This window comes from Falco naumanni, chromosome 3, assembly GCF_017639655.2.
Source record: "Falco naumanni isolate bFalNau1 chromosome 3, bFalNau1.pat, whole genome shotgun sequence".
NCBI lineage: Eukaryota > Metazoa > Chordata > Aves > Falconiformes > Falconidae > Falco > Falco naumanni.
The window spans coordinates 95,406,256-95,427,903 of NC_054056.1; the positions used below are offsets into that span (position 1 = coordinate 95,406,256).

At 36.7% G+C, this 21,648-nt stretch overlaps 1 protein-coding gene across 1 annotated transcript in view; it reads right to left on the minus strand.

The window, feature by feature from the left end:
- The window catches only part of LRP12 (LDL receptor related protein 12), a 48,867-nt gene that overhangs the window by 16,407 nt on the left and 10,812 nt on the right, over positions 1–21,648 (minus strand). The window contains exon 2 of the mRNA XM_040586219.1: positions 4,758–4,814. Coding sequence (XP_040442153.1) covers positions 4,758–4,814 — 57 coding nt within the window. The remainder of the gene's footprint in view (positions 1–4,757; positions 4,815–21,648) is intronic.

Consider the following 21,648-nt stretch of genomic DNA (forward strand, 5'->3'; position numbering starts at 1 on the left):
ACTCAAATTCAGGTTTTTAAGCTTTTGTTTGCAATACCAGCCATATTCCTATATTGTCTATATTCTTTTAGTTAAGATGCCTTTTTCTCTATTTCCAAAGCTAACACTGAAGAGCTGAAGGCAAAATATGACCCTTTCCAGCACCATCCAATATGGAAAGAGAGAAGCAGACTAAGGAGGGCATGAAGCAGCAAGAATGATCACTGGCACTAAAATACAGGGTGGAGTGAACAATACTGCACTTCTGCTGCAGAAGAGAAAAGTAGAATTGAAGGAAGTGTGCATATGACAGCGTGGGAGTTCAAAAAATAAGAAGGAATGAACTTGAAAAGGGAATTACAGCTTCTTTCAGGTTAGCTAGATAAGCTAAATGAACTTGCATACTTGGTATACATTCGTGCACTGAAATCTCTTACTTCTAACTCGGGAGACAACAGAAATCTCCCATTTGCTTAAAAAGTGTATAAAGGTCCAGATCAACTGTGTAGAAGCTGCACTGCAGAAGTGCTGTCATTTTGAAAGAGGATAATTTCTCAGAGAGATTGTTAAAATCAAGTATAACCTTTTGAAATAGAACAGTTTTAAAGGGAACCTACTCTATAAAGGTATAGCAGGCCTTTTAAAATCCATTCTTGACCCTCTACTTAACTAGGATGTTTCTTCTGAAGCTTTTGAAAATATAATGTAACATACATTTTATTCATGTGTTTGTAAACATGAAGAATTGTAGGCACCATCAAGAAGGGCATGAGAATCAAAAAAACAATTCAACTGACAGCATGTAAAACAGAAATGTAACAATAGAGGCAAACATCTTTACATTGAGTTGTGGAGAATTTGCTCTTCTAATTTCAATTGATAGTGGCCCTGCAGGCATTTGTCATACAGGTCAGTTACATTATAGGAACTTAAAATTCCAGGAAAACTAACTAGATCTGGAATAATTTATTTAAAAGTATTAAAAATATGTAAGAAAACAGCAGAATGAAAATTAGAGGAGGCAGAAAAAATGCGATGAGTTTTCAAACAAGGCAGAAGCACTGAAACTGAGAAGGTTGCACTGTAGAGAAATAAATACACACAGTGATGCATGCCCAAGATGTTTTCAAATCTCATGTTGGTGGCTCCAAGATTTCTGGGTGGGAACAAAACCCTCCTGCACAACCATTTCTACGTGGATATTGTCTCTGCTTACACGCCTCTCAATTCCCCTATACTCTTTAGTACAATCCTGCTCATCTATCTCCTACCTTTATTTAAATTCTTTCCTTTGTGAGCCTTTATTTTATTAACAATCTATTTGCAATTATGTTACTTTGCTGTAACTCTGTTCAGTAGATTGTAGCCCTGTAATTAGGACTGAAGATGTTTCACAGACTAAACTGCAGAATAATTGGAAAAAAACCACCACAACTGCTGAGAGGATAACCTGTGCACATGGTTTTCTGGTGTATATGGATTCTCTTATAGACTTTTCAGAAACACATGTAACAGTTCACCTTACTCCCTTCTTCCTGAAATTTGTGCACTGCCCCACATTACAGAACGTAACTGTAACCTACCTATGGGATGTTGACTGGTAAACATAAGAGGCAATGAAAACTTTACAGTACCAAATTCGACGTGCAAGTTATAACAAGAAAATAATTAAGAAACCTATGCAAAAATTCTGTAACAAGGTCTAGAGAAGTAAAGTACCTGTAGCAACAGTGAACAACATGTCAAGGGAAAAAGTCACTTCAGAAAAGCAGGGAGAGGGAGATTAGGGATTTATCTTCACAGTAATGCCAGGAGATTAGTTGAAAAGATAAAAGAATTAGCTTTCAATGTGAACCACAAGATGATAAGGTATGCATTATATTGGACATGGTAAGGACATGAATGCAGCTGGATAAATGATCTGAAGGTGTTTAAAACAGCTTAGAGTAAAAAGAATAATGTTGTGATAAAGTCTAAACCATGAATAGGGAGGATAATTATTGCATTTGTAACTCTCAAGAGCCACTGAAAGTCTTAGTTGGAGAACTATGGGGGAAGAAGCCATAGGAATCTTTGCCTCCAGGTCAAGCTGAAAAGCTTTAATTTAAAACACTCTTTGCTCTGCAATACAGAGACATACTCAGTAAAATGAAATCATCATAATTTTTTTTAATTGTTTTGAACAAATGTCTTCAGTGGTGTAGAAGTTCTTTAAAACAGAGGTGGGGGATTGGTTTTCCAGTTACAATAATTAGGGTGCAACATACCCCAAAGACAGACCTGAAAATATTTCTCAATTTTTCAGATTTTAAAGGCAGAAACACTTACTCTCTAGTGATAGCTTATATGTAACAGACAACATTCCATTATTGCTGTTGGTAGAAAAAGCATGCTCATATATTAGAGGTGTACCTGTAACTTGGCAGATATACAGCAGAAGCATAAATACCAAAGACCACAGAGGTCTGTGCTATTAAAACATAATTTAGTATGGTAGGTCATGTAGCCTTACAGCGGCAGCATGACAGGAAATCTACCATCAAGACAATAATTTCATTTTAAATCCCTTCTCTGTAGCAACTGTCCAAGAAAATTGCTTGCTTGGTTTCAACACCAAGTTAAAGTTGGATTCAGAAATACTCAAAGGCCAGATGTCTTTGGTTCTATTTTACAGAAGCTCTGCTTAAAATTGTTCTGATAAATATAAAGCTGTCCAGGTATGCTTGATGAAATATATGATCTGCAAGTTCAAAAACATGTTTGGGAGACCCAGATTGTTTCAAAGCAACTGAAAAAATCATCTAAATACATCCCCATCTTTTATTCTTGGGCCATACATCTAACATTTAACATGTACATAGAAAGAACTATAAGGAAAATGTCACTGGGTCTGTCTACAGGCTTTCTTCAGGTTTTCATTAACAGACCACTCTCCATCCCCATTATTTCAAAATTCTCCAGTGAAAAATTTTCACTTTGTATGAAAACAGAAATTTTAAGAGTATGTTATTTATTTATCCCCAGCTGGAAAACTTTTAGAACACAGGACCATCAGAACTGATTTCTTGGTGTGGTGTTTTGTGGGTTTTTTTTGGTGGTTTTTTTGTTTGTTTGTTTTTGGTTTTTTTTTCTTGTTGTTGTTTTGTTTGTTGGGTTTATGTTTTTTGGTTTTTTTTTTCTTTTGGGGGGTGGGGGTGGGGTGGTGTTGTGTTGTTTGAGTTCTTTTTATTTATTTATTTTTAAAAAGAAGTCCTCACTGGATCTTTCTTCTCAGTAGTTAAAGGTCTGTCTACCAGCTGCTGTTATCTTGCATAGAAAGTACATCGTGTTCTGCTCTTCTTGGCACTCCTTATTCAAGCATGCTGGCCAAAGTACTGAAAGCAGAGTCAAAAATTCCATTCACCTCTTGCCCAGCAGATGCTTTCCTGCCTGTATTGCGACCTGTGACACGACTGTTACAGTAAACAAAGGGGTGAAGGGTTGTTAAAACATATAGTGAAAGTTGCATAGCTAGGTTTTAGGCTGGGTCCATGTAATCCAATTCCAGCAACAATTGTTTCAACAGTGGCAAGTACCCGTGTGGCTGTTTATTATTTATACTGGACCACAAATGTACTATCCATGATACTTGGTGCATTACTGTTGAAGAGCAACAACATTCTCCATGATGCAGCATAAGAACAGATAGCAAAGATCTTCTGTAATTACACTCTTGCCAGTATTGGAGTGGCAAGCAATAAAAGAGGAAAAGAAGGTTGTGTAGTGTAACAAAGACCATCCACTGACTATGTATTTATCCAAAAACTTAACTGTGTGCACAAGCAGCAATGTAATGCTTGAAGCAATACTGCAAGGACAACTCCAGCAAGATGTGTAAGCTGTTTTCAAAAAAGGATGAGTTTGCATTTTGACTCTTATTTGAGAAGGGTATGAAAATCAGTTTGATTTCCAGGGACCAGTGGCAGCTTCCTATGGAAAGAATCAGGCTCATATTCTTTTAAACACTGTTCTTCTTCAGTGGGTATCTCCCCGTTTGCACATATTCTGAGTGCCTGTATCATAAAACACAACCAGCGGCTTAGCTGACACTGCTTAGCATCTGAAGAATGAAGACTATACACTGGCATTGCCTAATGCCTTAATGGACACACAGTCACATCACTAACACAGAACAGCCCCAGCTGTGCCTGCTGCCCAGGAGAGTCTGAAGACTGATTTACTGGAAGAGAATGTAGCAACCTTTGAGCAATGCGTGCTGCTTTTATACCCCATATTCTCCAAGCACCTCATCAGTTTCTCAGTTTCACAAGTTCTAAAATTCTTTTTTTCTTGTATTAAGGAAAACACGCAGCCAAGTGTACAGTAGTTTCGGTTACTGCTTCAATCTAATCAGGTGAAATGCATAACTCCTGGATTTATATTATTTGATAGTAGCAGCATCCAAAATTACATTTCAATAAATTTCATTTCACAAAAACTTTACTGTGGAAATAAAATATCAATTCAACTTAAACCAACTTTTCTCTTAGTTCAATGTTTGTATGGAAAAATAATTAAGCAGTCCACTTAGAAAGGCATAATCTGTTCATAAGCATGCAGGTATCAATTTTATCTTATGAGAATTTTTCCATGTTCCAGTTGCTTCATTCCTTATTACATGCTGCAAAAGGCAGTAATAATTTTTATAGCCAAATATCTCTTCATAAGATACCAGGTGGCTTTCAATATTTACTATTTAAGTCATGCATGAAATTTAAACATTACAAAAAATGACTTACCCGTTGACACTCCTGAAATATGCACATTTTCAGAATGTTCTGCAAGAGCACCATTTCCTAAAATTAAACATAATGAATAAGCTAATTTCCAAGATAAAATTTGTAAAAATTCTTCAGATACCCTTTTACAGAACAGAAAGAACAAAACTGAAGTTATTTTAATTAATATTAAACATTAAAGTTCATATGTTCATTTTATGATCAAACTTAAGAAAAAAACTAGAGAAAAAGTTACCACACAATGAAAAAAAAGCATCATTAATGTAGCAAAGAGTAGCAGAGGGCTTTGAGAAAGTTCAGGCATTTTAGATGGTAGACTTTGCATGATTTTGCATCAATTGCTATTTTCTTTTCAAGAAAGGTTTATTTCAATGCATCTTCCCCACCTCCTCCTGGATCAAGATCTGTAAGCAAATGCTACGCAAATAAAGAAATCCAGAGGAAGACATCCATCTGTCTCACAGTGAATTGCAGCCTATACCCTTTATCCAGAAAGATGTTTCAGATACAGCCAGGAACTAGGTACCTTTAAGAGTAACTCCCCATCGGTGTTCATTAAAACTAAGTATACTTGCAAAGATGAACAACAAGACCCATGTGGTCATCAAGAGTTAGATAGAAAAGTTACTCCTCCAAATCTCATACTCCTTTGCACTCCTCCAAAGTAAAAGTCTGCTAAAACAAGTAAGTTTGCTTTACAAGTATGTTTGCTTGTACAAGACAGGTAGTAGCCCTGGTATGTGATATGAGAGATCAAGTTGTGTAAGTTGTGTAAATGCACATTTCTCCCACTGAACAGTTCTCGTTCTCCTCTCCTTTACTCAACACCTTTTTAACCTTTACAACAATTTTTTAATAGTATCTTCCAGGTATTTTGGGAGGAGAAAGTTACTTTCATAAATAAGCTCCTTCAAACATAGGCAGTGAATCTACAATGTAAAACACATCACTAAGCAATTTTTTTGTAAACCACAACTCTTAATCCCTCAAAGTTTTATTGAAGAATACTGAAGATTTGCCATGTCACACAGATTTTTATACATGTGCAATCAGTTGTTCTACCAGCACCACAATGTTAAGTGTGATAAGTTTGGATAACAAGAACCTTAAAGACATGAAGAACACTCAAATGACTTTTATACCAAGCTTAAAGACTGTTAGAGTAGATCTAGAACATACACTTAAGCAAGCACCCCAGTGCTCCTCTATTACAGTGGTCACAAATAAAAAGTTTCCGAAATTTCTCCCAGGGTTGACAAACGTACAAGGACACAAATTTTACTTCCTAATGACAGAATACAGTTAGAAACCTGGTGATCAAAACTGGTAGAAAAATAGCAAGTCTAACTTTTCTTTAAACAAAAAAGCAAACTAAATTCTTGGGCTCTTAGAAGTGATGTGTTTCCTCCCCCATTTTTAATGTACTAATTTGGCTGCATATATTTATATACCAAGTTTCTTTGTCTCAATTTTGTAAAAAAATTTCAGTGTAACAATTCCCCTCAATGTTCAAGACAGAAGTATTCTAACACAGAAAACTATTTCAAATGTTGTACTGGTAAGCAACTATTTTCCAATTAAACTCTTTTTGGAAGTAAAATATAACTGTACATTATAGAAAGGTATTCTCCAAATAATTTCTCCAATTTGCATATAAACTGACATGCTAGAGTTTTGCCACTGATTTTGTTTCTTCAGTAACACTGAGCTCTAAATTCACAGAATAAACACCATCTTTGCAATAAAGTTATTTTGCTTGTAACTGATCCCACAGAAAGACATTTCTCATTGTCTTGTTTTCTATTATTTCCATCAACATAAGGAAAACATTAGCACATTTCAAAACCTCTTGTTTTAAGTTAAAAATAGCTTACTAGTATTTAGTCTTTCAAATTACGGTAGGGATCATTCACTGTTTTTGCATTTTCAAAAAGGGGTTATTAACATATACAAATATATCTGTAGTTGTTATTGAACACTGAAAATGAACAAACATTCAGAAATATGAAAAACCTCAAAGTAATTGCACTGAAGACAGTCAGTATCCAGGCACTCCGTTGATACTCCCAGAATATGAATTCCAGACCAGCTGCCTATACATAAACACCGGGAAAACACCCCCCCCCCAAATTTTAATGAAATAAGTTCTGATAAAAATACAGTTACAAACCATGAAAATACTAAACCAACACTGAAGTAATGGAAAGAAAAGCTATGTACATATAAAAATTGACAAAAACTATAAACCAGTAATAACAAGAAGCATACCAAAACAGGAACTCACATCCTAATCCTGAACACATCGACTTAGAATTAGCGTGTTAAATTAAGAAGAAAACTTAAGTCAATATCCAAACCTGGAATGCTTTAATGTTTTCCATCTAAATATGCATTATGATCTAACAATTAATCTATTGATATAAAGTGATGTCAAACTAGCTTCAGTAATTAGTCAGAAGCACTAGCGTGATGATGAAGCCTCAACTAAGATCCAAATAATACAGCATCAAAATAAGGCAGGTTTTTACAAAAAATTATTTCCTTCCCAATAATCCTTCATTACATGAAAAATGAACCCTAGAAACCTCTAAGATTATTACTTCATTTTTTATTGGAAACTGTCACTGAAATCGAGCGTGTTCAGATGCCATTTAAGCGTTACTAACTGCTGACACCTTTATTAAATTTTTAGGCAATGATCCTTATATGATCTCAACAATTATGTCACATGGTTCCATATGCACTGAGCCCACCACAACATCAATATATCAGACAACAGATCAGTAATTTCCATTAAGATACGGGAACATAATTATCTTTGAAATTCCTGTTAGTCTATTTAATACAGCAAAGCATGAGTATATAGAAAAAAAAAATAATCACAGCATCACTTCTGAACACCCTGGTCCCAAGATCCATGAGCCCTATACTCCTATATGGAGTCTGGAGAGGACAATAACACTATATGGAAGATAAAACCCATAGCCTTCAAAGGTATTTCACTAACGCGAGTTTCATCACAGACAGGAAGATAAACAGAGGCCAGGGAAGTGAGACTGGCAACAAGGAAAATGTTGCAGCAACACTCCAACCAAACTGCTGAGGAAAACTGTAAAGGGAAAGTGTGGGAAAAACCCAACGCTTTACACTTGAAAAATATAACATATTTGGCAAAAAAAAAAAAAAGCTGCTCATTTCTATATATTTGAAACCCAGACAATAGCAGTGATGCTTGGACTAACGTGGACGCTAATGCAACATAGCAGCCTTCATTTTAGGACGTTACCCCTCTACATCCCTCCTTCCCCATAACCTGTGCAGCACAGCTCACTACCAAAACAGGATCAGACTCAAAGGATTGTCTGTGTATAACTTCAGAGAACAACATTAAGCCTACAGCCCTGAAATGAGCTTCTGCTTTAAATTTTATGCAAATTCATGCAGTTTTCAAAAAGCATAGCCAAAAAGACACACCCCTAGCCGCCCAGTGTGTCCCTCTTGGTCAAAACATTCAGATTAAACAAGACAAACTTCTGCATTCCAGATACATGAACCTGTTGATTTCAGGCGAAGAACAAGAAGTTTATCTAAATATTGATATATTTGAGATAGTAGATGACTCTTAAATGAAAACTGTTTTAATTCCATTTTGACTAAAAATAGTAATATGAACACACAGCAAACGGATGAATATTGTAAAACTGCACCAAAAAAATTTGGTACATGTGAATTTGTCAACCATGATTGTAAAATCAAATTTTATAGCTTCAGTTTGATAGAACATCATGCATCTTGGGACTCAGTTAAACCCAGATTATGTTTTACAGAGAAATTAACTTGACTGTTCAAATAAAAACAAAAATCCATAGTGGGAAACACATTTAAGTTACCTTTATTTTTGCTGTTAGACCAAGTAGTCATCATCCACACAAAAAAAAAAAAATCATGTACACATCTCCATTGAAGCTAATTTCTTCTGTATCAAGATTAAGCCTCTGCCATTAGCTTTAACAGCCAAATTACGAAACCTCTACAAGCAGAACTGTATAAATTGAGGAACTGCTGTAACTGAATAGCTACAAAGAGAGCTTTTTCTAAACTACCTTGAGTCAAAAGGTACTGTGATGCATAATGAATGATATGTAAGCAGACTGGACAAGCTATTTCTCTTGAACCACAATTACCAGGAAGAAGAGATCAACACCACTTCCTGTATATAATGAGTTTCCAAACATCCTTTATCATGGTACACATTCAACCTGCTTTACTTTACACAGTGTACTTCACGACCAGGCTTCCTTTCTTCATCCTACTCCCAAAAATTCCTGTCCACTCTACCTCACAAAGTGTAAGCTGAATTTTTTTACACTGCCTCTTGTCAGCTGAAGTTACCTTGCACTGATCTTCACCAAATTGTGCTTCTAACTGAGCAAGTGCCGACAATACCACCAAAATAAGAATCTTACTATACGCTGCCATGAACAAATGGGTGCTGCCTTACATATCACTCCACTAAAAAGCTACTTGGCAATAGTCCTATGATGCCCTAGTCCAAAAATAGCAATATCCTTCTTGATATAGAGATATCAGAGCTGAAAACATCCATGATGCCTCTGTAAGTCTACGCATGTTTCTTGGAAATGACCCCTTTTGCTAGCCCATCCTGCAGCAGTCTCAGCCAGCAGCATTCCACTCCCCACTTCCTGCAAATATCTAAGCACAGTTGTGCAGAAACAAGCTCCACCTGAAGGTGCCATGTGCCAGGCTGAACCACAGTCACACACATCTTGCTGAGTCTGTGGGAGAAGCATGCAAAGGCTAACTGCCTAACCGTCACACCTACGGTTAACCTAAGGTTAAGATGTTACAGCTCAGAGCAGCGCATGTGGGAGACCAACAGAAAAACAAGTACTACCACCCTCCTCCAGATAAACTAGATGATGTTTAAAGATCCCTTCCAACTCAAACCATTCTACCACAAAAACACTTGTTCAGCATGCAACCCAAAATATTATACTGAATTATTTACATGCAGGTCACATCCAGTTAACGAGCTAAAAAAATTAGGTAGGATCCTCCTCAGCCTTTTGGCTCATTGTTTACAACCTCCTCATTTCCTGAGCACTTTGCACGTATATCTGCCAAAACTACTGTGTATTTAGAATTAAGTGAATTAGCTGCAGGGAATTAATGCTGTAACAGCAGCAAAGAACTACATATCCATAGGTATATGGCCAAACTGCTGCCAAACTCTCCTGTACTGCAGAAGGAGTAGTACACAGTAAACAGACTATGCAACTAAAGGGAAAAAAACCCCACCACTTTCTATAACCTCAAATGAATATGAGCGTATGAAAATGACTAGGTTTGTTTTTTCATCCTTTTATAACACAGAAAAGTATCTGAGAATATGGTTTCTCCTGTACTGTCTCTTCTGTCTGTGCAAAATATGTTCTCCTACTACTGCTAAACTGTACTACAGAAATTCAGACTTTGCCTTCCTCTGAAGACAGGAAAAGAGCTACATATGCAATATCAAAATTACAAGAGACAAGGAACTGAAAGTGGAACAAACAAAGAATGAAAAAGAGCAGTCTAAGCATTTGAAAGTTACCCTCCCAGAACCGTTCACGAAATAAACAATATTATTGCTACAGGGAATGATTCAAATTAAGGTGCAGCAGAGCTCTGAGTACACAATCCATTGAAGCCAGGCAACTTTGTTACACCTCTATATTCAGTAACAAAGAAAAGCAGCGGTTTCATTCCCAGATTCCCACAGAAACCAGCCACAGCCTTTACAAGTGACACCATTTTATTATTTCCTGCCTTCTGATAGCTTAGTTTGCAATCACGGCATCCTTTTGGTTAGAAATATGCATGAAATCAAATTAACACATTTGTGCACCAATATGTATTTGTTTTAACTATTCAAGATAAGATTAATGATCCACAGTAGTCTCATATTTCCATGTCTTTATTATTCTTTTTTATATAGCACATTTCATCTTTGACCAGAATTTGTCCTACACCCAACTACTGCTTACTTCCTTAACAAAGAGCAACACATACTTTTCCATAAGTTCATACTTTTTACGACAAAAGGCAATTAAAAAAGCATAATGGGAACAGACAGTATTGACTTCTAGGCATTACTGATGCGTAATCTCAAGTTTAGCTGACGGATCTTTGCAAGAGTTATTGACAAATTCTTCATTATTTATTTTTAAATCAACAGTTTGACATTAACTAGTTTTGTGCAGTTCTTTTCCATATTTCCTTAGGGTGAAGTACTGGAGTCACCGGAATTTCAGGTGGCCATTTGTAAGACCACGTTACACTGTGCAACAAGATCCTTCAGGTAAGGGAAGGATTAAATAGCCATTTCTTTTAATATAAAATTACACATGCAATAGAGAAACATTGAGAGAGACTTGCTGCTGTGCAGGCATCAGTCAGAATTCTCTACTAAAGGCAAGCTGAGCAAGAGTGACAAGATTTATTCCAAATCCCTATAACAGAAGAACATCTGCTACAAAGATGACACAGTAAATGTATCTAAAATTTCAAACAGTGAAAGCGACTGTTCACACGAAATGAGAAAGTGTTGTATACTTGAATACTACAATGGCATAATTAATTTCTTTAATTAAGAAAAGAATAAAAATGGCTAAGATGAAGCTATACTGAAATCGTGGCTTATTTAAATGTGCTTATGATACAAAAGCAGGAAATAAAATTTCACTGTAAAAACAGATAAAGTACAGAAATTGTTTACAATTCTCAATGCTGTTATTTTATGCAGTACCATTTTTATTTTATACCAACTGTGATGCAGTTTTACTTGGAACACTAAGACAAAACTACAAAATCAATTCTGCAACAGAATTGTTTTATGTAGGTTTTAGATTTTTATTTTTACTTTATACAACAGTTATCTACCATTTTGTGTTTAGAAAATTATGTCTTGGTTATAAAAAAATCAGCATGGTGGTGACAGAAGTCTGCAATGTATAGTTAAAACCCGTTGTCCAACATTGCATTTTTGTATAAACCACCCACTACCCTCCCTTATACTGTCCTTTCCTCCCCACAGAGGAACTTTAAATGACATGTAGCTGCATGATACTTTTGGAAAAAGGTCTTTATTAATCTCTTGGTGAATAAAACAATAAAACATAACCATGAAGATTCCAAACCTACATTCACTGTAGAGAGCCTAAATCCAAAGTTAATCAGCACTTGAGTGAACAGCACATACCTTTCTTTAGTCCTGTACTTTTTATAACACCGACTTAAAACCTCTAAATAAAAATATTGTACTACTTTTGCATTATTTAGCATCATAACATTATTCCCTATAACTAAAATAGTCTGTGTTTGTTCTTCAAAAATTGACTATTAAAACAAATACTCTAAAAATCAAAGTTCACCACATAAGTGAATGCTTTGAGCTTGAATATAGAGGGATCAGGTCATAACAGACCTCTTATCTTCACTACCAAAACATAATATATGCTTTCTTCCTGATAATTTTATGGTGTTAACTTGGGATTTGTATATATTAGTATTTTATTTCAGATAAGGAGTATGCTCCTGAATCTCCTGATCTGCTCTACTTCCTATGCTCTGGTTCACGTTACACTGTGGCCTTGGAACCAAACTGGATTCCTTTTAGATGACACGCTCCTACTGGTAATGGGTACTCAGTCCTCTGGGCCACACTAGAGCTAGTCCGAGCAAAACCCAGCGCAAACATTAGATTTTCAGTGTAACTTGTTTTGATCCACACCACTCCTGTCTGGCTGTGGGACATGCCAACATGGACACCCTCAGCTACCCAGCATCACAAGTGTGCTCTCTGCTCACCACAGCACCTGGGCTGCCAAGGAGGCTCCACCACAACTTCAGGCAGAGCCTTCTCTTCCCAACTTCAGCTTCAGAGTCTCTGCAGTCATTTAGTGCGAGCAATGCAAGTTCTTTCTGGATTCATTAAGCACTGCATACATTCACTAATATTACAGCAACTGTGAATGCTGCCACAACACACAAAATAAAATTTACAAAATTCCATATAAACTATAGTGAGATGTTAGCAAAATGCAAATTTGACATAGATGCTGCCAGTCAAATAACGCTGAAGTATTGAAACCGAGCACGCACCACCAGGATACATCAAGCAAACATCTGGAAGATGCTGCAGTCTACAATGTGAGCTCTTGCATTCCTGTTCTACAGGTAAGGCTTCTCAGTCACTTTCCACTCTTCTTTCTCCATCCTATAGGAAGTGACAGCTCTCCCTTGTTAACAATCAAACATACAAAGCAACCAGTGGTTCTTTACTCAGAACGCTTTAGCACAGCACAAACCTTTCCTCTGGGTGTAGCAGCAGGAAAGGCTCTCACAAGAGAGAGAACAGGAAACGCTTTTGAAAGAGATCTTTGCACACCAAAATACCAAGATAACCCAAGGTTCCTTTATCCTTGGCTTCGTAAGAGAAGCTGGAGTGGTAACTATAGCAACTCTGATTTAATGCTGCAGGTGGGGAAAAAACATAAGTAAATTTGGTCACACCTGTAAATCTCACAAGACAATTTTTAACTGAAACTATTGTCATCAAAGTACAGAATTTTAGCTTAGTAACAAACTTAAGGATTTTTGAGTGAAAGTTTCAGCAGAAAAAAAGCTAATGCTTCTCAGTTATAGTTTGAAAAGGTGGGGGACTGAAAAGACCCTGACTTTTTTTTTTATTCTCACTCAAAAATTCCGCAAACTATTTATAGGCAGCTCTAATAGACTTGGCAGCAAGCAGTGGAAATTGGAAATCTAGCAGAGACACTGGGCTCAGCTTCAACAAGATTCCTGATTTTATGCACATAAGTAGTTCTGTTCATGTCAAACCCTATACTTCTGCCCAGCCAGGTATAAAGGAAGTTACATGACTGACCATTGCCTGCAAGTTGTACATCTTCTCAGGTGGTAATCTCATGCAGCATTTCCGATTAGACAAAGCAGAAAAAAAATCAGATTACTAAAAACTAAAACTACAACTAAACAGTTCAAACAGTGAATACAGTCTTCTAAATGACAGCTAAATCTCAAGTAACTTTAAAAAAAATAATAAGGAAATCAGAAAAAAAAGGAGTAGACCAGAAACTGGGGGGAGGGCAAGACAGCTCATTTAAGGATGGGTAGGCAGTATAGTCTACCTCCTTTACAAGGCTTAGGCACCTATTCTTAACTGACTAGACCAATACGAACCTAACAATTTCCCTTCCTATTTTGAAACATTCCACTGTTGTATTACTTACAAACCTAGAAAAAAAGTTTCTAGTAATTTTCAACAGCTAAGTTTAAAATAAAACTGATCATTTTAACAAAGGACTGTTCAGAGCCTTTGTACATGTTCAACTGCAGTAACTATTCTTTTCTTCTGAATTTCCATTTCAAATACTGTAAGTATTTCACATTTGAGAAGTGCCAGACTAGGGGAAAAATTCAATGTGTGGGCTGCACAGTACTTACAAAGTAGGGGGAAGAGCATTGCAGATTTGATTCATACTCTTCACATGCTCTGTACTTTTATCTACTACAGTTTCTATACTGTTGCATTAAAAAACCTGATTTTGCTCCACGCAGGTTTAGATTGATTTCCCACCTTTAATTCCTTATAACTACAGGAATAAATGGCAATATTCAACGGTCTACATATGGCTGATAATAAATATACATTAAAAAAACCCAACCAAACAACAAAAACCGAACACCTACAGTCAGCCAGAAGATTTCAGGCCTCTATCATAAGTTAGATGGTAAAAGCAATGCTTCAGACCATATACTCTTTAAGATACAATACTGCTGATTATCCTGTTTTCTTCAAATGATTTGATTCCATTCTGTCTTGAAAAAGTGCTAAAAGAAGAAACAAAATCATTACTCAAACTAATCACTGCAGCCATCGTAAATTATTATAAACTTGCAGGAATGAAAATATTATCTGCTATTACCCCACAAATCCCTACCAGGAACCCTCAAAACATCCAAGCTTCTTGTTCCAGGTGACAGCATGACTCAGACTTATAACTGATTTTTTTCCAAAAAAAGACTTAAGTAGCGTAGGAGTACTTGATATTGGGGGGAGTGGAGGAGAATCACGAGGATTTTTGAGAAGAAGGAAAACACTGTTCCACTGCTGCATTTTTATTATGGGGCCTAAATCTCATGTGACCAACAACTCAAAATGAGAAAAACACCAGTTGTGTTAGAAAGAAAAAAAAAAAAATCATTGCCTAAGATACAACCAGAAAATAATGCTTTCAAAAACCAGAAAATCTCAGTGGATTCATAAAATAAAATGACAAAATTATTTATTTTAGGTCTTTATTCAACAGAAGGGCTAAGATACTACAATTCAGGTAAAAATCAAGGAGGAATTTTCATACTTCTGATCAGAGCAAACGCAGGGGATTGAGAAATCTAACCATAATTTCCAGATTTGCTAGATTCTTTCTGGAACATTGGCCTGAGAACCAGAGAACACTGGAGTCAAAAAGTATATGCCTGCCGAGTTTCAATTCTGCCTTCATGAAGGTAACAACAATAAATTAGCATTAACTGCAAAGCATCCCAGCTGCATTCACTGTGATGACATAATTGAATTGAATGCGGTTTATTTACTGGAGAGGGCGGTGAAGCAGTGGTGTATTTACATGCACATTTTGCACATACATCAAATATAAAAATCATAAAAGCACAGCATGTTTATTGCATCTAGGAAAAATATCCTCATTTGAAAGATAAAACTGTGTTGTCTTCGCTTCTCACTACTTATTACTAGAAATAAAACTTTGATTTTGACAACCTTTTATACTCTTTTAATGTGTTTTGGTTTCTTTCTGATAGAATGAGAAAGCACTGCAGAGTTCCCAAGAAAGCTTGTTTTCTTTAATTTACACGAAAAGTTCACAGAAACCAAAGACCTTAAAAATACTTGTGCAGACTTGTTTATGCAAAGTCTGTCAACCTGAGTATTTAGACCCCTAGCACCTATTCAGACTGAACCTGAACTTACACAAAAAGTCACGCAGTCTGCCCAGCTATCTTCCAGTAATACAGGACAGAGACTCTGTCCTTTATTAATGCTTCACTGAACTAATTAAAGTGTAGAAGTAACCTTGCACAACATAACTCAGCATGCCATCATTCATATGGACTGTAACAACACAAGCAAAAAGCACAAAGGAGGAAAAAAGCTCCTAAGGCAATGCACTTCTTGCTTTTGCCTTCAACATCTGTAAAACAATGCTTTTTGTTAATCTCATGCAAACACCCACGTGCAGAATTAATTATTTATTATGAATAATTTGATCTGCTCTACTTATAGCAGACAAGTGGAGATGTCACTGAGTTGAGGGAACCACAACATGTAGATCTTTCCATTCTCACTATTGAAAAGACATTCAGTCCACACAGCTCTTTCTCTACTGTTGTCAGCTTCGACATTTCAATCACTACGACAGAAAAGGCTATTAACTAGCTACACTAATTTTCTAGACTTGCCTAAACTATGCTGTTTATTAAATATCTTCAGGACTTAGGAAGATTAAGAGATGAACTTGCTACAACCTGCCAGTCATAACATACTGCATTCCTCAAAATGCACTGTGAATTGCTTCTAGTCAAAAAGGACAGACAGTAATAGAAGACAGATTGCCTGCAAGATATGAAATTTATTTTACTCAGATTAATAACTTCATTAATTAAGAATCAGATCTTAAAATAGCCAAGGCATATTCCTGGTACAAACATGTGTGTACACATACTTGAATGAGTATGCCTAGCACCCATCCAAAAATTCTGTGCATGGCAGCCTTGCTACTTTTACATTCTTTTGTTCAAACGAATTAGTTTCATCAAAGCAAGCAAGGGAAATATCCAGTAAAATTTATAATCCAGTAAAACTTATTTTCTCTCCAGTGTTTTATGCCACACCTGTGTACACTTACAGCTACTGCACCAATTCAAGTAGTTTATTCTAACATAGGAAACTTCAGCAAGCCCCACCGATATTTTAAACAGTCTAGAAGTAGTCGACTGTGTTTATATAATTAAAAAAACAATAGACAAACAGATGTAAACCTCTAAGACTCAAACTGGTATTTCTTTCCACCTCTTCTTCTTTCCCACCTTCCCTTCCATGTTATCTGCTATTAACGCTGTGATTCTTGTCCTGTAAGGGTGATGCTGGTGCTGTACCTCACACATTTGCACCTGTAGTACACCTGTAAAAGAGTTTAACACCTTTTTATTTCAAACACAGAAGAGTCAAGAAGGTTTGAAGAAAGCAAATATGATGGCTTTGTGTTTCCCACTGACAGATCTACACAGGGTACGGGAAGCACAGAGGAAAGAATGGCTAAACTTGAGTAATTTTAGTAAGTGATAAAGCTATCACACTAAAGAACCACTGCAGATCAACAGGACAGAAAAAACAAGCAAAACAAAACTTTGACTTGGATCTGTCTTGTTCTAACAACTCCTCATCGTGCCTCACCTTCCCTCTCTCCCCCAAATCACTCAGAACATAAGTCCAAAATTCTGAACACCAAAGGTAAAAGCTTGTCCCTTTCCCAAAGTGAAAACTCTGGGAAGCATTCAGGGAAGTCTGAATTACATTAATTGTGCTAGAGGTAGCTACAGAGACAGGACAGCTTATGTGAAAACAGTGGTAAAACAGTAATTGCAATACAAAGACAGTTAACACTGCCACCTTTATATGCAATGAAAAGAAGTGCACATCTGATGGCCAGAATACTTCTTTTCACATTGCATAGTACTGCAGGGTACCTGAGCCTCTTGCCGTGATTATTCCCAGTACTCAGAAAAAATAAACACAAATTTTCCACTATCAGGAACTAGAAACAAGAGTGTTGGATAGTACTATGACTCCACAATTTCAAAATGAAGCAAAGAAATCCCTTCCGTAGAGTTGAATAAGCATTTGACTTGACAGCCAGTTCAGGCACCTGCAGTTAAGCAAAGTACAGTATGCTTTCAATACAGCCATAGTGTATATAATGTTAGTCAAAAAGAAAGCAGAAAAAAGTTTGTTCTAGAACACTTAAGTATATGTTTTCGCTGCTGTCAAACATCCCCGATACACACAAATTACCACTGGAAGGCTTTAAATTTGTTAAAGTAGACACACAGCTAATTTACTATATGGATTCTGGTTCTGGTTTTTTGCAAGGCAAGTTATTTGTTACAGAAATTAAAAGAACACAATGACTTGTAGGTATCATAGTGTACCATAACAGCTGCTTGTATGACCCTAAATACACTTGCTGTACCTATTCTCAATAGAGCCAGTAATAAAGTCTCACATTGTACAGGTTACAAAATCCCAATTTTTAGCCCTGACCCTCCATCAACCACAGATGTACCCCAGTGCAGCAGAATCATCATTTCAATCTGAACACTTTGCAAGAAATTGGAGGTGTCTACAAACTTCATGATACATGCTTTATCTGTTTATCTCAGGGTCAAATAAACCCAATTTGGGATCTAAATACACTCTGAACCTTCATGTTTTAAGTGAAAGATCATAGCAACTCAAAAGAGCAATTAAATTTCCAGTAAGTTCGTTGAAATAGGCACATTGACAGAGCTGTGAATTGGCCCATTCACTTCCAGGTAATGTGACCATCTTAATGAAAAAGCCCTACAGAGATGAATGACCAAGAAATAAGCTGTCTCCTTTCACTGAAACACAGCCATACTTGGGACTGTACCACTCCTCCCAGCTTCAACGCTGCCAGCACGAGGCTGCCGATTTCCGATACTCCTCCTCTTAGGCTTACTCACATGCCAGTCCCATCAGCAGAACTAGGAAAGGGGGTTCACACAGGCACATGCTCCCCAGCCACTCCAGGTCCTGGGATATTCACCAAGAAAACACAGAAAGCCTCATGCTGCAGTATGTTGAACAATCTTACCAAACCACCAGCTCCCTCAGGGACAGAAAGGCAGGTAACCTCTCTCTCTCTCTCAAGAGGTCCTAGGACAAAAGCATCAATGGGAAGAGAGGCTTAAACATAGTAAGAGGAATGAAGACCTTGGAGAACATGATCTAACAGGTATTCCAAAATCCTTATCACGACCTACCCTGACATTCATATTTATAATTACCTTCCAGTATGTTATCCCTATACCTAGTACACCTTGTCTCCACTTTTGCCTTGACACAAGCTCTTCTACTCATCTAATCTTTTCTTGACCAAGAAAACATCTTACTATGCGTGTTTACATGAGTCATTCACTTCCTTCCCAAGAAGAGTCTTAACAACTTTTTTTTCTGCACTCCAGCCTCCTAAAAAAAAAAAATCTTACTCAATATATGGGATACTATATCAAACCATGCTGTGACTCTTCCTCTGAGGAAATCCCTGCCAAGAATCATTGAGATAAACAACCAGATGACTGAAGGTCAAGTTACATAATTACTGCCCTCCCCTTTGTCCATCCAGCTCACAACCCAATACTCCAAAAGCCACTCCAGTTGTTTTGTTTGCGCATATTCACTGTTATCTGGCAATATGAATATCAACTTGAGCCCAGTTTCCCATGGGTCACACAGCGTAAGAGCAGTTGTGTGCATCTGTACATTCCCCACAACTTCCAAATACTTTGGACTACTTCTACCACATTTGGCAGAAAAGTAACAGCCCTCAAAATCCAGTTAATAAGAACTTCAAGAAAATATTATACATTTCTACTTGTGTTCCAATGTAAAGTTTCCATTGTAAAATTTCTTGTTACTATATGTAAGAGATGCCACACAGAACACAATAATACAGGATAAAACACATTCTACCTGTCTGCTTCCAGTAAGAGATAGCTGGTCTGAAGGAGCTAAGTGGCGGCAGATCATCACTAAACCTTTTAAAGCAGTCTGCATCCATCACTTAAGAAACAACAGCCAAAATACACAATGGGCTGTTTTTCTGATGAGCAGAAGAGGATTGGCATTTTGGGGATGAGATAAATTAGTCGGTAGTCACATTTGTAAAGACAGACAAGGGCAGGAGTTGAATTGCTAAATAAGGTAGAAGAGACACATTGCTCTCAAAGTAGCCTATATCGAATTCCACAACAAAAACTCTGCAACTGCATCTTTCCCAAAATGGTGTTGTATGCATTTAAATACTTCAGGACCACTCATCATCCTTTTATCTTCCCTCTGAGGGACAGACTAGTCTGCCTACACAGAGAACAGACTTCCCTGAAGAGCAGTTCAGATCAGTAAGTCACATTCCTGTTGCCTGCCTTTTCCCACACTGATTGTGCCGTAAGTTAAGCCAAACCAAGACTCCCCACTTCACACTCATGCAAAAGCACAGGACCAGAAGCATGGAGTAATGAACTCTGTTCACACACAACCAAGGATCAGCTATTTATTTTCTGTGCTTCAGCTTCTACCCTGCTAACAACAATACTTTACATGAATACTGTCAGTGTGAGTGGTTATTATTCTATCTTAATACTAAAACCTCAAATAATACTAAGAGTTTTTACACAACTATACAATGAATATTTAAAAAGAAAAACATGCATTGAAGGTTTGTTTCCAAGCACGTCACATCAGTAAAGCACAGTGAATTTAGATGCGAGTCAGGGTTATAGTATTTTTGTGGTATAAGCCTATTTTTAAGAAGAAAGCTCAGTACCAGCAACTCACTGCTTCATACACAAGTGTTCTTTTACAAAGAGATGCCACATATGATGCAACAGTCAACTAGAGAAAGAAACTCAAAAGGGTAGCTATTTGTTGGGGTACTCAGATTCAACCTGTGTATGAACAAAACAAAATAATTTCTTGAAGAATGCTTTGGAAAAACAGCTATGTAAAAAAGATACTAGTTTTTATGTTAATACAGTTTACCAAACTTGACAGGCAGTTGTATTCTTTTAGATGTAGCTTCTTTTCAATTTGCATGAAAAAAATCGTTACACTTGTGCATTGATGAAAGCAGATTACATCCCTGACAATTCCTTACTGGCAACTCTCCCTAATGAATAATAATATGCTATAGTTTAAGGGCACTGGTTTCACTGTGTGTTGACTATTCAGAAAAAAGAAGAGGCTATCACTACAAGAAGTATAGTTCTGGGAAAGTATAAAGGAAGTCTGGAATATTTCATATTATCCGAGTTTTCTATTTGTCGTCTTTTATTGACAGTATACACATGTAGTACTTTCTAAAATGAGAAAGTACATTTAAATTTATATTGACTGCAAAACTGAAGGGCAAGGCTTATTTGTGATAAAGTAGATACTGTGAAGACAGAAGACTTGCAAATTATTACACTGTTTATACTTCACTGATTATTATCCGCTTGCCCATTCAGTTGATTTTCTGTTCTGAATCATCCGCAGAAGTACGCAAAGGCTCAGCATTAACATTACGAAACAACTTTTACACGGATTCAGTCATTACCAGTGTTGCAGCACCAAGACAGTGATTTCTGGAGAGACCTGTGTATTCACTCTTGAACTATTTTAGCTGGTTCCATCCCCAGAAGGTAACTATTAGGCTTGCTGCAGCAGTTAAAAATGGTGGTACAGATGTCATTCCTGTTGGCCTTAGTCCTCTCAAAGTAAAAGAAACTGCATAGGTTTCTAATGTGGACCACCTACAACAGGGACAAATGTCCTACAATAATCTTGGGCGGGTAAAACTTTCAAATGCAGATTTTTAAGAAGATAAATTTGAATTAATAAACACACTACGTAAAGCTCCTAAGGTCTAAAGTTAGTTTCATTGCTTATTATCAAACTGCAAGTAACAAATCTACTGCATTTTTAAAAGTGGTTCATTTTGATTTGACTTTG